The 16,205-nt window shown below is 44.5% G+C and overlaps 1 protein-coding gene across 4 annotated transcripts in view; it reads right to left on the bottom strand.

Annotated features, from left to right (window-relative positions):
* LOC6497659 (dual 3',5'-cyclic-AMP and -GMP phosphodiesterase 11) overlaps window positions 1–10,333 on the bottom strand; it is a 34,362-nt gene extending 24,029 nt beyond the window's left edge. Inside the window, exons 1-2 of one of the 4 annotated variants that reach the window (XM_032451830.2) lie at window positions 9,219–10,333; window positions 4,692–4,769 (exon numbers count right to left, since the gene is read on the bottom strand). In XM_032451830.2, coding sequence (XP_032307721.1) covers window positions 4,692–4,752 — 61 coding nt within the window. In that variant the 5' untranslated portion in view covers window positions 4,753–4,769; window positions 9,219–10,333. Of the gene's footprint in view, window positions 1–1,967; window positions 2,580–4,691; window positions 4,770–9,218 lie in introns of those variants that run through there. The other 3 variants (XM_044716400.1, XM_001961583.4, XM_032451829.2) reach the window with 3 other exon arrangements.
* Between the last annotated feature and the right edge of the window lie 5,872 nt (window positions 10,334–16,205).

The raw sequence follows: 16,205 nt of genomic DNA, 5'->3' as shown, positions 1-16,205 counted from the left end.
GCCTCCAGCCAGTCAGCCAGCCAGCCAGCTGCTCAGGCTATGGGCCCAAATGTGGGCAGCAGGAAGCCAGTCACTACAGCCAGCAGCCACCAGTTAGCCAACCGACCACCTTCTGCATTTGGCCATAATAATCCGGGCGTAATTACCATATATGTGTGTAACTTTTGCCATTGCAATCAACTTGAAATCTTTTATACTCTACAGCGAGTATATTGGGTCAATTTCACCCGCTCGCTCACCCGCTGTGGAAGTGGTCCATATATGGCAGGGATAGGCACGGAAAACCCATTCGGACAACATGGCGGCTACTTGATATGGCTGAGGAACACTCTGTAATAACACGGCTAACTGGTGTTGGTAGCAAGTGCGTCAAGCCAAACGCCACTAAAAACTGGATATCCACAGAAACCCTACAAATCTTTAAAGAATGGTTTCTTCAGAAATGATTATTATTATTATATTATTTTCGACTTCTTTATGAGGGGCCATTATCTGTTGGATGCTCAGTGTTGGAAGATTATTAAAATTTCAGGGGAATCACATAGAGAGTTCTCAATACCAACTGGTTTTAAATGGAAGAAGATATGGTTATTAATTCCAAGACATAAATCTTGAAATAGGGAGCGTTGATAGGAGCAAGCTATCAGAATATTACGTCTTTAAATCTCCTTAATCTGAAGAACGGAAACTTTCGATAGGAGACCTCACACTTTCCATCACCCTACAGTCTTTGAGAGTCCAGGAAATTCCCCTCCTCGGCGGTCAACAACAATGACCGTCAATGATTATTTTGGCCAAGTGACGGCATCGTTTCAACGTGACTGATAGGCCCAGTGTAGCACTGGAGCGGTGGAGCTCTAACGGTAACAGCCAGCTAGCTAGCAGGTAAGCCAACTGGAAGCGTATTATCAGCATCAAGAGCACGAGCGGCGCCCACTGATAAGCGCGTGAGTGAGTAATGACTAGATTTAGCTGGATAACAATGGTAATTCCTTCTGATAATGACAATCATAAACAAGCAGGTCGTGGGGGGGCTGCAGAGGGGCTGCTCTATTCGCTCAACGCTGTGTGTGAGCTGCTGGTTAGCGTTCTGTGGAAATTATATATTGGCAGCGGAGCTGTGCTTCTGCCTCAGATACTTCAAAAAGGACAGTATCTTGAGAATATTGGCTAATAAAGCTTCCTTTATTTTTTGCAGCCACTTCCGTTCAAGCAAGAACCCATAACCACAGTACTAAGCGTGTGTGCTGTGCTGGTTCTCTTGACAAAAAAAAAAAAAAAATAAATAATAATGACAACAAAAGCGAATCGAACCCAATGAACGCACCTGTCTGCCGGTGCGGGGCAAGCTCAGGGGCGCGGGGGCGGCAAAGGGCTGCCCAGACAGCTTATCGCCGTTCAGTTGCGCACTCCGCACAGCCCCCACTTGCCCCCTGGGCCCTCTCGCCGCCCAGCCTTTATCTAAAAACCTAGGAAACCCACAGTTTCCGCCAAAAAAAAATCATATAATCCGAGTGACCAGCACAAAATGAGAGCTCCGAGGAGCGGAAATAATAGAGCCCGAAAAATGGTTTAAATTTCGGTTTGGGGAGCGTTTAATTTTTTTTGCACGCTTGGACGCTCCGCAAATTCGCCGCAACAATATCAAATAATAAACAACAAAATGGGAAAAAGCGAAAAAAAAAGCCAGCACTGGCACAGGCACAGCAGAGTCACCAAGAGATAAGCTCGATGGGGGGAAGAAAAAATAAAGTCAGGCTGGCAACGCCGTGCCGATCGAGATGAGAGGGCGCAGGCAGCACTGAGAGCGAAAGAGACACAGACCTGATCAGCTGCAAGTGACAGAAAGTATCTCAAGAATACGACTTGGCCCCAACGAAATGCACTTTTCTGCCCACTCTCAGGGATACTCTGCGAAATGCGAAAACTTTAGCTCACTGTTTCGATTATATTGGAATTGGGTTTACTTTTTCACTTAGCGGTCGATCTTCAAAATTAAACTCAAACTCGAATCGCTGCTGTGCTTCATTTTACGCCTTTTATTTGAATTATTTGGATTATGTTAATTGTGGCAGAGCTATTATGCAGCCCAGCAGCGAACCAATGTACCTATACATTGGTATGTGCCGTGTGTAGATACTTTTTGCTACGCGTAAGATATTTTCACACCTTGGGGACACACACACAACCGCACTCGAACTGGCACTGCCACTCCGGGGGCGAGGGCGAGGGCGCGGGCGAGAAGAAGAATTGAGCACGCGACCGTTGATCGCACATAAAACGTTTCATTGCCTCATCTCGAGTATTCGTTTCACTCCGATTTCAAATTTCAAATTTCAGATTCAGATTTTTGATTTCCGATTTTTCGTATTTTAAATTTTGAATTTTCTGGCTCACACGCGCACAAAACTCTGCCCGATTTAATTCGTTTTTAGATTATATATTTTCTGGGTTGCATGCGTTTTCAATTGTAATTTATTTTCGGGCCGCTTTTGTCTCGCGCTCACCGGACCAACTGTATCTGAACAGTATGCGAATAGTATCTGAGCGATACTGAGGCGAGCGACGAGCGCTGAACGCAGAACGCCGAACGAGCAGATACGCGGCGAATTCGCCTAAAATAAACAAAGCCAAATCACTCGAAAAGTATGCGAGTGTGTGTGTTTTGAGTGCGAAGTGCTGAACGGCGAATGGCGAATGGCTCTGAAAGATATGCGGCGAATTCGCCCCAAAATAAACAAAGCGAAAGCACTCACTGAGTATCTGAGTGAAGCGAGCGGACTAGCTGAAAGATACGCGGCGAATTCGCATCTGAGTTTTTTTCCAGCTCGTTTTAATTCGCTTTTTATTTACATTTGCCGTTTTTAGTTTATCGCGAGCGACTAATGAACTTTTGCGTGCCAGCTCTCTAGGTCTATCTCTCCCCGTTTATTGCCTTCGCCACTTCATAGTATTAGTTTTCTTTCTGTTCTCTGCAGTTCGCGTTTTCCTCACTCATTTCACATTTCCCGAGCATTCGCGTTCAACTTGTTGATAGCGCAATTTTCCCCCTTTGTCAGATTTCTTATCAGGAAAAAAAAAACACACTAGAATAGTGACCTGGGAAATGTTCGAGTTCTTTACATTTTTTACGTTTGATTGTCAGCGTTTTATTTATTTTTTTTTCCTCAGCGGTTAGCGCCAACGTGACCATGGCCGTAATTGATTGCCGTTGCCTGGAGATAGCCTAATGAATTGATGGGACAGTCCCCGGAATGCCGAACAAGCTACTGGAGGAAGCTGAACAATGCTTTAATAAATACTCTCTAACTATACCATTTCAGTTATTATTTTATCAAACTCCAAACTTCAACTCCAAACAAAGACAACAGCTGTTTCCAAAAAACAGGCAGGAGGTGACTCAAAGCCGATCCAAAAGGGGTATGGTTTTTGGTGTCATATCCGAAAATGCACCGTTAGTTGGCTGAAAGTCGGGACAAGGAGAATAACAAAACATATGTGGCCCCCCAACACACACACACACACTCAGGCACACACTCGATTATCAGTCGGATATTGGCATCTGTGGCCACTCAGTACTCAGTCAGTTGGCCAAAAGAACCGGCTTTGAGCAAACCAGAAGCAGCCCAAGCCGAGAAAGCCAAAAGCGCTCAAAGTTCGCTTTCGACTGCACCAGCTCAGCAGCTGTTGGAGATAAACTTTCGATAAAACTTTCCTGGAGCTTCGACTCCGGCAGTTGGAGACAAAAGCTTCTCAGCGCTTCTCACTCAAATCTTACGATATTCGAGCGGTTTGAGCTTCAAACTGAACTTTGGCTCAATGCCATTTAGCCGGCTTTTCGGGCCAAGAAACATGAGTAATCAAAACAAACTAAACTGAGACTAGGCTGATTTTTAGTAGAAGCTACTCTTCATTTTTCTTATAAATAGGATCTACTAACTATTCTTTATATATTTTATTCATATTCCACTTGGCTCTCTTGACTTTTGTTTGTCAGAGTTTTTTTGTCAAAAGCGGAAACGGAAATGATGGCACACAAGTGTTTCAGTTGCGATTGTGTTGGTGTTTGTGTGAGCCAAGTCGCCATGCCATGCCGTGCCATACCGTACCACACCATAAACCACATGGAGCGTGACACCGACGACATCAGCGACATTGGCTTCCTGCAAAGTGTTGACAAAGCGTGCAGAGTAGTCTCCTCCATTGGCATTCCAGTGGAGGTGCCACCACCGCTCCTCATTGCTTCTTGTTACCATTACAAAGACAAACAGAGTCCGTTAGTCTAGCTGTGGCCAGAAGGAGGCGTGAGAGCCACGCGACTACGGCCATAAATTGTAAAAAGTTCCCTAGTCCTCATCCTCGGTGGCTGTGCTGGGTGGTTCTGTTTGTTTGCCCAGCCCGCTGTTTGTTTGGCCGTTTGTTTGAAATTAATTAAAACTTTATGTGATTGTTTTCAGCCGGGCCAGAAGTTCGGGTTAGTTGTGCCCCCTTCTCTGGCCACTTGACCCCAAATAACTCATCCTTTTGGCTTAATTACACGGCCACTATAAATGCAAATCGGATTTAAAGTGAAGATATGCCGGAGATGCTTTCAAATTCATAAGTTGAGCTAACAGCCCCTCTGACTGTCTTGTTTGATGGCCCAAATGGCAGACCATCACCCACAACCTTCGATAAACCTTAAAACTTACCAATTTTCCGTCTCGCCCGCCAGAGAACAGGCGGCGCCGCATTGTTTGGTGAAGATGCCATTGCGATTCCAATTAGATCTGCAATTGAAAAAGAAACTAATGAGTAATGGGGGCTTTGAGAGGGTTTACCTGGAAATACATTAATAATATCCTACATCGTTTAATTGCCTGATTGATGGCGAATAATGGTGGCGGATGGCGCTTTGGTGGAAAAACCCTCGAGAAACGAATCCGGCAAAAACGCACAAAAAAATAAGGCGAAACCAGCCGAAAGATAACATTGTACTGGCAGATACAAGATACATCCGCCAGCGAAAAAACAGTGAATGAATGAATGCTTGGCCGAATGGGTGAATGACTGAGTGACAAGCCCTGATTAATGGAGCCAGCAGCGGTCGGAGCAACATCATTAGACTATTTATGAGTGTTTACGCCAAAATATGCAAAAACAGTCCGAGAAATTCATAAGTTTGTCTGGCAAAGTTTTTCGTCATAACTCATTGAATGTGACATGTTCCACCGGAGGAAGCAAAACAACTGCTGGTGGGGGAAGTGTCCTCCTCAAGGAACGCATCAGAGTGCCATGTAAGAGGTATTTCCCAACTAGGTTCGACATAAATTAGCCGAGAATATTGACCAATTTTAAACAATGACCTCTAGAATTTGCATAAATTATTGAAATCTGCCTATCTGGACGCACCCCGACAATGGTATAAATTAAAGAGGTATTCATGAGGTCAACAAAAGGCTTTTAAGATCGGAGAACCAAGAACCGAGAGCTGAAAGCTGAAAGCTATTGCCAAACAAAGAACCCGCTCTGGGCCAAATCTGGAGTTGATCAATCAAAAGCACCGAGTCATATTCAAAATATTTTTTGTTGAATGAAGAACCTATGGAATTTTTTCCATCCTGTGTTTGATTTTTCAGTGTTTTTTTTTATGGCTTTTCTCTGCGCAGTGTTTGGCTTTTCTTATCAGGTACCAGGGCACATGGCCGCCTTCGCCTTATCAGCCGAGGGCAGAGCGGAGCGGGCCGACCTTGACTTTATATCTCACAATTAGTAACGCGCTTTTCAATCTCCGCCCCTCAGGCCAGAAGCAAAAATGTCAATGAACCGAGTGGAACTGAGCAGAGCGGAGCGGAGCGGAGAGTGATTGCTTCTGTGGAAGGTTTCTTCAATCGATTCTATATTCCCCAGATTTTTAATAAATTTTACAGCAATTCAATAAAACTCATCAGCTCTCAGTGGCCTGATAAGCCAGAGTCTATGAAATGAACAGAGAAAAATTAGTAACTAGTAGTAAGTGGTTTGTATCAGAGAAATATGCTCTAAATCGATATAAATCGATAGTTTCGATAGATAGATTTTCCAGAAAAGAAAGAATATTATCTGTAAAACCTGTTCTCCACAAGTTCATTCCATTTAGTCTTTTAGTTGCTAGTAGTTACTGACTATTGTCTTAATCGATATAAATCGATAGTTTCGACAGAGAGATTTCCCATAAATGAGTTATTAAAACCTTTTCGTTAAATGCGATTCATTAAGTCTTTTAGTTTCTATTAGTTACTGACTTATATTCAAGATATTCCCACCGTTTAGTTTCTAGTAGTTACTGATTTATATTAAAGAAATATAGTCCTAATCAATTTAAATCGGTTGTTCCGATAGACAGATTTCCCAGAAGCCTTTCCGATTCAAACCTTTTCTTCACGTGCATTTCTTTGAGTCTACTTTATTTATTAGCCCGTCAATTTAATGCCATGAAATTCCATTGTCAGTTGGCGCCTACTTGTCGATCAGCATGTCGCAGATTAGGCGGCAGGGGCGGCGCAGATAGGCCGTGCCGGGCCGGGTTGAGACGGGCGGGAGCCCCCTACTCTCTGATTATAACTGCGCACAATTTATTTGCAATGAGTTTGGTTGCAAAACACAAAAAATAAATACAACTCTGCCGAGACAATGGCGAAATGAAACGAAAGGCAAACAGTTAGAACGGCACGGAAGAAAGTCATTAGAAAACCCGCCCATAGAGGGAGGAGCAGGCGGCCGCCAGCATTATAATTAGGTAACGGCTTTATTACAATAGTTTTCGCCATTTCGGCTTACAAAGTTGGCCGATTATACAGTAGACTCGAAAGTTTAAGCACTATCTATGGATGGTTTATGTTTCAAAACTCCACCCGATGGTTTACAGCCGAAATGCCCCTGAAACCGTCATTGGACTACTTTTAAAAGCTTGCCCAACTAATTTCGCAACAATAACCCGAAAAAAATGAGCCGAAAAAATACCCAAATTTCGAGCAAGTCCAAGGAATAATAATTCATAATTAATACGGAACGCATATCACGAAAGTTGACCGTTTTGCGGCCATAAAGTGTATAATCATCCAAACAATAATAATAACAATCCACGTACGCGGGGCCACCATAAACCGCAAACAGAAACAGAAATTATTGTTGCAAATCAAACAGCAGCTGACGATGGGTAAACACCAGAAAGCGGCTAGCTAGGGGGGCGGCTATAGAGGGCGCTGTAGGGGGCGCTATATAGGGGGCTATGGAGGGCCAGAGAGCCGGGTAAACAATAAAACACGAGCGGAGCAACTCGGCAAACAAACTGAGGCGGCCTGAGGAGGCCTGGAGGAAATCGCACGAAATGGGAAAGGAGAGCGTTGCGAGTCCGAGTGAGATCTTCGACGCATACCGCGTACACCCACGCCGCCGCCCCAGTATTCGAGCCACAGTGTGTGGGTGGAGTGGAGTGGAGCGGCCGAGGCGATGGGCCACAAATCAATCAGCCGAAAAGTAAAAAATTGCATATAAACAAGAGCTGAGACCTGATTGGCATTTTTAATATTTCTCCCCAGGCTGGGAGATGGGGGTATAGATTTTAACTTTAAAACAAATCCATAAAACAAGCCACTATCCTACAGATTCTATCTCATGTAAGATCTTAATCTTAAAGCCTCTATGTAAATCAAACCAGTTGCGAACTAGGCCCGCTTTTGAGAAATGGGTTTTCTGTTTATTCGACCTTATAAGGGGGGAACCATAAAAAAAAGGTGTTAAGTTTGTAGGAAAGCCTATAAGGCGGACTTGATGAACTTCCTGGGTGGGTCTTTTTGGGGATTCTTTTGGAAGCAACCCATCTCCTAGAGAGCCAGCTAATGCGTCTTCTAAAGGCCTGCATGTCATGTCCAGCGATAAGATAGCTTATATACCCAGGTATATAGTGAGTGTGTGTGCTTGGCACATATTTGTGTTTAAGCAGATCTGTTGGCGTTGATAAAAGTGCAGATATCACAATGGCAGGAAAGCCGTCACAATGCTAAAAGCCACGCGTATTTCGAATTAACATCATCGTGCTGATTAAGCGAGTCAATTCCGTTCGCGGCCAGCACCTATCGACACTCAGTCCCAGTTTTCAGCCCAGTCGGGCTGACAGGGCTAATATGGCTTAGAGGAACTCCCGATTTGTTGCCAGCTGGTGGAAAACTGCACTGATTCACCTTCAGGGGCCAGACCAGCCCGGTCTTTTTTTTTTGTTTCCAACCAGTTCATTAACAATTTCATGCAAAAATCGAAATCTTTCCATGCCCCATGCCCGGTTTTATGACGTGCATCTCAAGCTCTGACGTCTTTGGCTTGAAAGCGGGTTTACTCGTATTCTGGTCACGAGGAAGAAGTGTCTGTTTGGCCCTCACACCTAATACTACTACTCCCATTATTCGCGTAATCATTCGCTTTGCATTTGATAAGCAAATATTCGGGCAGGTGTGGGGCAGGTGGGGAATATTCCGCTTATCTGATTCACGTGGGTGACTGGGCCTGCTCTAGTTTCTGACAGCCGGACAAATGCTGGTTCTCACCTGGTTCATTGTCGTTCTGAGCTATGGCCCACACACGCTCGCAATGATCATCATCTTTGGCAGTCGTATACCTGCGTATCTCTATCTCCCACCTGGGGTAATTACTTCAGTGAGTGTGCGAGTGTGTGGCGAGTGTGTGGAGAACAATAACGAAACATCGATAATGGGTCAGTTAGAATGCGAAACACGTTGGGGCTGGCTAGGCTAGGAAAATGTCAGAGACAGAACCAGAGACCTTAACGATGTGATTGATATGGAACAGGAAGAGCTGTGCTGGGAAGTCATTGCACGATTTATTATTTGTTCAGGGTGTGCGCGCACTTCTGCCAGCCACTGTACTTTCTAGACCATTAATTAGGCGACAGGGCAGCGGCGTTTGACATTCAAGATGAGGCTCGGGTGATGCTCCAGAGGGGGCTGGATCAAGAGCTGTCTGAAGTGCCTTATCTCATGACCATGTACCAGGTAGAGCTCTCTTTCTCGGTCCATCTTTATTCATTTTTTATTTCAGCTTTTTTTTCGGACAGTCTCAAGCAGACACTTGACAGAGCAAGTGAAATGGCCAAGTAAGCATAAAATGCAATCAAGAGAAAGAAATTAGAGCACCTCAGAGCTAAGCAGAACTAGTTTGGGAAGGAACTTTGGGATGTCACTTACGCTGTTCGAGGGTCTTCCGAAGAGGGTCTGGTCTCCCAGTTAATCCAGTCTGTATATCTTTTTGAAACAATTAATTTGCTTTTATTGAAACGATTTTTAATTCATCACGTACACAACTACACAGAAACAGACACAGATACTCGATGTGCGTGTGTATATTCCATTAATTCACTCAACCCGACCCGGTTCGACTTTCGTTCAAGACATTCGCACATTCGCGTGTTTATATTTTGTATTTTGTATTTTTGTATTTTTTATTTTTGTATTTTTATTTGGATTTTTGTGTTTCGATTTTTGTGTTTTCTGTTTTCCCTTTGTTTCTCGCCCAGTCTCTCAGTCTCCCCCTCAGCGATCTTGGCGAAGAAATGGAAAAAGAAACTGTCACTGGCGCGTATAATAAATTTCAAGACGTATGGAGCTCCGACAGCTGCTTGTTTTTTGGCATTTATCATTAAAATATGATTGCGAAGAGGCTCTTAGGCTCTTAGCACATATTAGGTTGGGATTATGGCGGGTTTGTTTTAGACCTGGCCAAAATCACAAAAAAAAGGCACAAAACACGCAGACTATCAGACCAGCAGCTATAAATCAGACTCTGCTTCTGCTTCTGCTTCTATCTCTGCCTTGGCTTCTTTTTTCGGCTGATGCTTCTTTTATTTCGTTTCCGCTCTTTCCGCTACGCTCTCAAGTTCCTCCACCAACAATACACTTCACTGTAGCTCCCAGGTCCAAAATGACTTTGGAGGCTTTGGAGGAAAAGGCCATCTATTCACTCCGTTAACCCGACTCACAAACTACACTGTACGCCGTACGATTCTGATTACGATTCTCGATTCACTGCCCTCGCCGCTGTTCCAAGCTGTTCCAAGCTCCAGACACACGGGTTACACGCTCACCCCGATCGGATCATCACTATCTTGATCCCAAGAATATAGTCCCCGATCCCGTTCCCGTTCCCGTCCAGGCTAATCCACTTTGTATATATTTGCCTTCTTTCTGGCCTCCACTTTCGGCGAGAAGTCACTCTGGGGAGCAACTGAGCGCGGCGAGCTGCGAGTGTGAATTGAACGGCCCACGAACCCGACGAGCGCTGAACGCCGTACTGCCAGCCCAGCGATCGTGGAGCAGAGCAGCTGGCGCTGGCGTCGACGTCAGCGTCGTGGGATCATCGCTGGGGCTTTTTCTTGGCGCTCACCAGTGCTGCCCTTCTGGCTGGGGCTAGTGCTTAGAAAATAGCTCTTCTGCCCCTCTCTTTGAAGAGATCAGGTTTCTAAACATATTTTATTAAATATTTAAATCACTTTTTTTTTAATTTTTATGTTTAATTATTTTTAAATCTTCGTCTAATTATTTTAATTTATATATTTCTTCAGCTGCCATCACTAGCGCTCTGCTTATCTGGGCAGAGAATGAGAGCACTGCCGCTTCGAGTCGGAGAGCGGGAGCTGGAGCGTTTGGATCACACGTTGTAATGTGTTCTTTTTTTCGGTTTGGGGCTCCCCCTCTCTCCCGCCCTTCGCCCCAGCCTCCCATTTTGGCAGCTAACGGGTCCAAAGTCCAAGTCCAAGAGCGAGTGCATCCGAAAGGTACGCCGGCATCCAGTTTGCAGTTTTCAGTTTTCAGTTTTCAGTTTGCCGCTGTTTGCCTTCACACTTTCCACCTGGCCCCCGGCTCCCAGCTCCCGACTCCCGAGTATAGCCCCATACCATACCTCCCATAAGGCCCTGTTTGGCAAGTTTGCTCCGATCGGCGCTACTAACTATAACTAATTTTCGCGCCGCGCTTTCTGCTTGCTCTCCAACTATACCTACTATATGGGGGGAGGGTATAAGCAAATGCCACGTGATGGGGCCTCTTAAAGGATTACCAAATAAAAATAAATATAGTTTCCACGACAGATTCTGTAGGTTGTAGTTAGCTATATATTCTAATTGCTTTCTTGATAAAAAATATTTATCAGACTAGCCTCTCAAGTAGAAAAAGTAAGTAGTCTCTGACTCCATTCTACTCTTTTCTTGGAGCTATTAACCTTTGTAATTTGTGCTGTGTCGACATCCCTGCTTTCTGGGTTAAGAAACCACCAAACCGAGCTGAAGCAAATTGCAGAAATTGCAAAATACACCGAAAATATATTAGTGCCTTTCGAAAAGCAAAACAAAGCTGAAACCGCAACGAGACTCTACAAGTGCTCGCGTGATTCGATTTGCCGGAATCGGATCTGTACTAGCCACAACATATGGGCCGCTAGGAGGTATTAGTGGATACTACCAATTAGCAGCCTCACAGTCTCGCTGGGCGGGGGCGATTAGTCACAGGCTATTTGGCAATCGAAGGTGCCGATTTGCTAAATAGCTGGCTCTGTTTGCATTCTGCAAGAGGAACGGAAGACACCCCCGAAAGTGAACTATGAGGCGGGACGGTTCAGCCGTTGCCATGTGATGTTGGCACACACTTGTACCTGTTTGCTCAGGGTGGTCTATATTAGAGCCAAAATAAAGGCAGGCGGCAGCACATGTGTTGGCCGCCAGACTCCCAGACATACACAATTGTCTCTGAAAGAAACAGAACAAATCAAGAGCAAATAGCTGAAATTTCAACTAAATCAGGCAGTAGACTCGTGTTCCGAAGCCAGAAGTTGGAATTACTGCCACAACTCTCTGGATGCAATGATAAATTGGAGCTATAAGTCTTGGCTATGACAGGTCTCCAAAGGTATACTTAAACTGTTGTATCACTTGTGATATATTGAAATATACCTAAATAGTACATTTCAGACAATTGTTTCAACAAAAGTACTCACATATATGCTCTGTAAATAGAACTGTAATCTACCTCCGCCAATAAAAGCAAAAAAACACTAAAATCAAATAGAAACATTGAGAACGTATTGTGCCAAAAACACTGCCAGTTCCACATCATTAAACTTTCCTCCCCCAAACTTGTGTTCATCAGATGCCCCCACAGACGTTGCATCACATTCGGTGTGGCAGCCGCCCCCACAATCATCCGCCAATCATCACTGGAAGCATCAGCTCTGGACCATTAATAGTACACTCCACATCGCACAACAAAACACACGCTACACACCACACAACGTGCGCCAATTGTCGGAAATGCAAAAGAATTGTGCAAATTTCCACTGAACAGCGGGAAATCAAAATGAAACTGGCAATGGGAATCAGAATGGGAATGTGAGCAGGAAGGAGCGTTCGCTTGATTGCTCCTCCAGGCTACCTTTTTGTTCTTCCCCGAGCACTGGGAATGGAAGCTCTAGATCACGGTGGGATGTTTCTTTTCGAAAGCGTCATCGGACATTGTAAAAATGTTTATTTGCATTTGCATTTCCATTTGCTGACAAACAGCCGCTATACAACGGCAATAGAAAATCTCTCATCGCTGTCAATAACGGTCACGTTTCGCATTTCCAGCCAAACAAAACTGCATTGTGATGGCGAGTACTATCTAAGTGTTGTATCAACAATGGGCCAACAATTGCCTCAACAGGCCGAGAGACAGGCTCGTAGGAAGCCACAAATTAAAGCCAAGATAATCAAGATTGAAAAAACAGCTGAAAACAGTAGACAAACTCAAAATACAACGTTAAATAGAGCCCGAGACAGAGTCGACTGACTTTTGTGATGCAAATTCTCCACAAAGAGCAGAAATTATTCAATAAAGAAGCAAACGACTCGAGGTGTTAATCGAATGCACTCGCAGCAGCGTAGAAAGCCAAACAGGGGTGGCACGATCATGCAAAACAGTCGCTGTCTAAGCCCTCAAATCGTGATTATAACTTAGAGGTAGAGGAGAAAATGTTATGCCCTGCGAAGAAAGAATAACATCGGCAACCTTCTAGGGCTCCAAGGGTTCATCGATCGGAAAGCCCGTGAACTGCAGCTGGGGGTGCACCCCTGGCACATGCAAATTTCTAAAGCAAAGAAAAACGAGGCAGCAGCGACTTAATTGAGCCATAAATGACGGAAATCATTTAAGACGTAAAAGCCAGCCAACGACTGCCGCCAGTGCTGACAAGTGTACAAGCAAAACTCATTAAAATAACTCCGCGACAAATGTGGTAGCATGGCATGGAGGAATTATGCTGTTCGGGAATGCAACTTTTGAGTAATTGTTTGCCGTTCAGGAAATTCTCGAAATGCCCACCACTCACATGCAAAAAGTGATTCATTCGAATACTTGTTAACCGGTATATTTTTATTGGGTTTACTTAATTTCCTTAAACTCGACGCTAATTCCCCTTTTATTTGCATTACTCATACGCACTGTTAACATCACTCATTCGCCCCGTGTGACGTCACGGATATTATTTCCCACTCGGTGGGTGTCTTACGTAGTTGTGTCTAGGCTTAGCGAGGACACCAACCAGCCAGGCATGGAAATAGCGTAAGTCTAGGAGAGCTTTTACGTAAGATGGACTCCGTAGAGGGAGGATGCTATTATATCCTATATTTATATATTTTTTCAACTTTTTTATTAAATTTCGAGTGTATAAGAGAAGTTCTAGACCCCCCGTCATGTTTACAAATTTGATTCATTTGGCAACATTTCATCGCCGCACAAGCACTTTTTATGGCCCAGATATGTGTCCTTTATGTTTGCATTTATGCAAATCCCGTCCTTCACACACTTGGCCAGCGCACCAGAGTCATTCAACTTCCAGTCAGTAAACCCCGTCTAAACGTGGCTTTCACTACGTGACCATAAAGCCAAGAGTGACCCCGTCGGACGACCGAGTGCAGCAGCAAGCACTGCCCAGTTTTCCACCTGTGGGTGGGCCTCCTGGCGGGCATCCCGCAACGTCCACAGTCAAGAGCCCTAATAATGGCCGTAAAAGAGCAACAAAACGGCCAACACAATAACAGGAACATAAACCTTAAATGTTTACCAAATGTTTATTGTCTCGTTTCGGTGCTGGGAGGCTCTGCGAGAGATTCAATTTCAAATTTTTTGATCTCCTTGCTCCTTGTAAAATGCTAAATGGCCAATTATTTTGCACCTTCAACGAGGCCCTCGAAAATAACGCCCAGCCACTGGCATTTGCCACAAAGGACCGCCAGCCAAGGACCCATTGAGAGGCCATTGAACTGCCGTCGCTTCGATGGATGCCGCAACTTGTTGCAGACACTCCCAAGGCTCTCCTCCAGCGGGCTCATCCTCCTGGGGAGCGTCTCCCCAGATCCAACATCAAACGCCGGCCCAAGGACGAGTTGCGTAAAAACTTTGTCAAACAACTAATTAATATGCATATTATATGGGCGATGAAAAACGAGCAGAGGCAATTTTTAATGGCCCGCAATTAACATAAACAAACATGAGAAGGGGACCGATTTAAAAATATAATTTATAGGCGAAAAGGCAAGAAGACCCTCTGAAAAGGACCTGAATTCTTTAATTCCTTGTTGGTAGGATTCTATGAGGAGGAGCTCTGGCAGAAAAAGAATAATCTAAAGCGAAAATCACAATCGTTTTTTGGCAACTCTCTTTGTGGTCCAGAGCACTTTGGCATTCTTCCTGCCCCACAAACTTGTCCGAAACAAAAGCACTTTAAGCTGCTTTTGTTGTATTTCTAATTCTTTGCTGCTCGGCCAGTCCAACTTTTTTCGCAACTTATCAGCACAACCAACACCCTGGCCTGGCCTGTCCTGGTCAACAGCTGCAGTAGAGTCCTGGGCCAGAAAAATTCAATAAAGCCCAGTTGACCAAAACAAACACACATTGTAACACGACAGGAAGGCGTGGCTAGGCCATATTAATTCTATCAGCAAGTTGCCAAGACAGGGAACTGGTTTGGGAGAAGGACGAAAGGCCACACATGGGGAATAATTTCAATTAGGCCAGGCCAACTCGGAATCTTGGCCTTGGCTAATGGAGCGACTTCAAAATCAGGCGACTGCCTGATAGCTGAAGGAACTTCATTAGTTAAGAAAGTGCTAATTGTGAGGAATTCGCTGCTTGTTTGATTTCGATTACCGAAGCGCCTATGCCGGCCATCGAGTTATGCCTAGTTGGGAGCAGAACGTGCCTGCCCGCATAAGTAGGCTATGGAAAGTAAGAGGAGCCAGTGATATTAAGTGGTATTATCAGAGCTTTTCAAGGCTACTGGTTAGACTGAAGGGGTTCTCGCTCTCTGCACTATTTAAATAAGGATACAAGAAACGTTTCCCAGAAAGACTCAAACGTATGGAAAATTTCATTCTCACATTCTGACGAACCAAAAATCAACAAGATGGTAGACTGTATCTCATTTTCAATCGATTGAGGGTGAAATGTCAGAATTCCAGGAATTCAGATTTCAATTTCCGAATATTAAATATGAAAACGTTGCTGTATCACCGTCGTGGCAATATCAAGCATCTCCCATTTCTGCATGGCTACCTCCGGCGAGAGCCCGACCGAACCCTGCCAACAGCTTGCTATCGTTCACCCACACTCGTGACCTTCACATGAGCAAGTCCCCTCCCTCAATGCGGCCATAAAAATAAATAGAAGGGGCCCAGATAAGGGGCCACCCTGCCGCACAAGCTTAATGCGCTATTAACCAACTTTATTCGGACCATGTTGTTAGCCAGCTCTGGCAGGCAGCTCTGGAAGCAGCCCCACTGCGGTTGTTTGTTGGGCTACAAATTAGCCTGGTCAATTAGCGAGGAGCTGATTCAATTCCAGCCAGGACCTCCTTGGACTGCGAACTTTGCTTTTATGGCCCGGACTTTTAATTTCATTTTCACAATGTATAGTATGTGTATGGATTATGGGAAGACATAACACTATGCAGTGCCCGCAAGCCGAAAGCCACTAACTGAATTTCATAAATTGAAATTTTATCAAAGAATATCCCGCTGAAAGGGTTTCGTAATTTCATTGTGTCCTTTGCCGGGGCTGAATATAAATTTAATCCGGATGGTAAGCGAAAGCTTTTTGCATTGTTTCCACCGCAGATTTTGTTTGCGAATAAATGTTGTTGATTTTTAA

This window comes from Drosophila ananassae, chromosome 3R (assembly GCF_017639315.1).
Source record: "Drosophila ananassae strain 14024-0371.13 chromosome 3R, ASM1763931v2, whole genome shotgun sequence".
NCBI lineage: Eukaryota > Metazoa > Arthropoda > Insecta > Diptera > Drosophilidae > Drosophila > Drosophila ananassae.
This window is presented reverse-complemented; position numbering and strand designations above follow the sequence as displayed.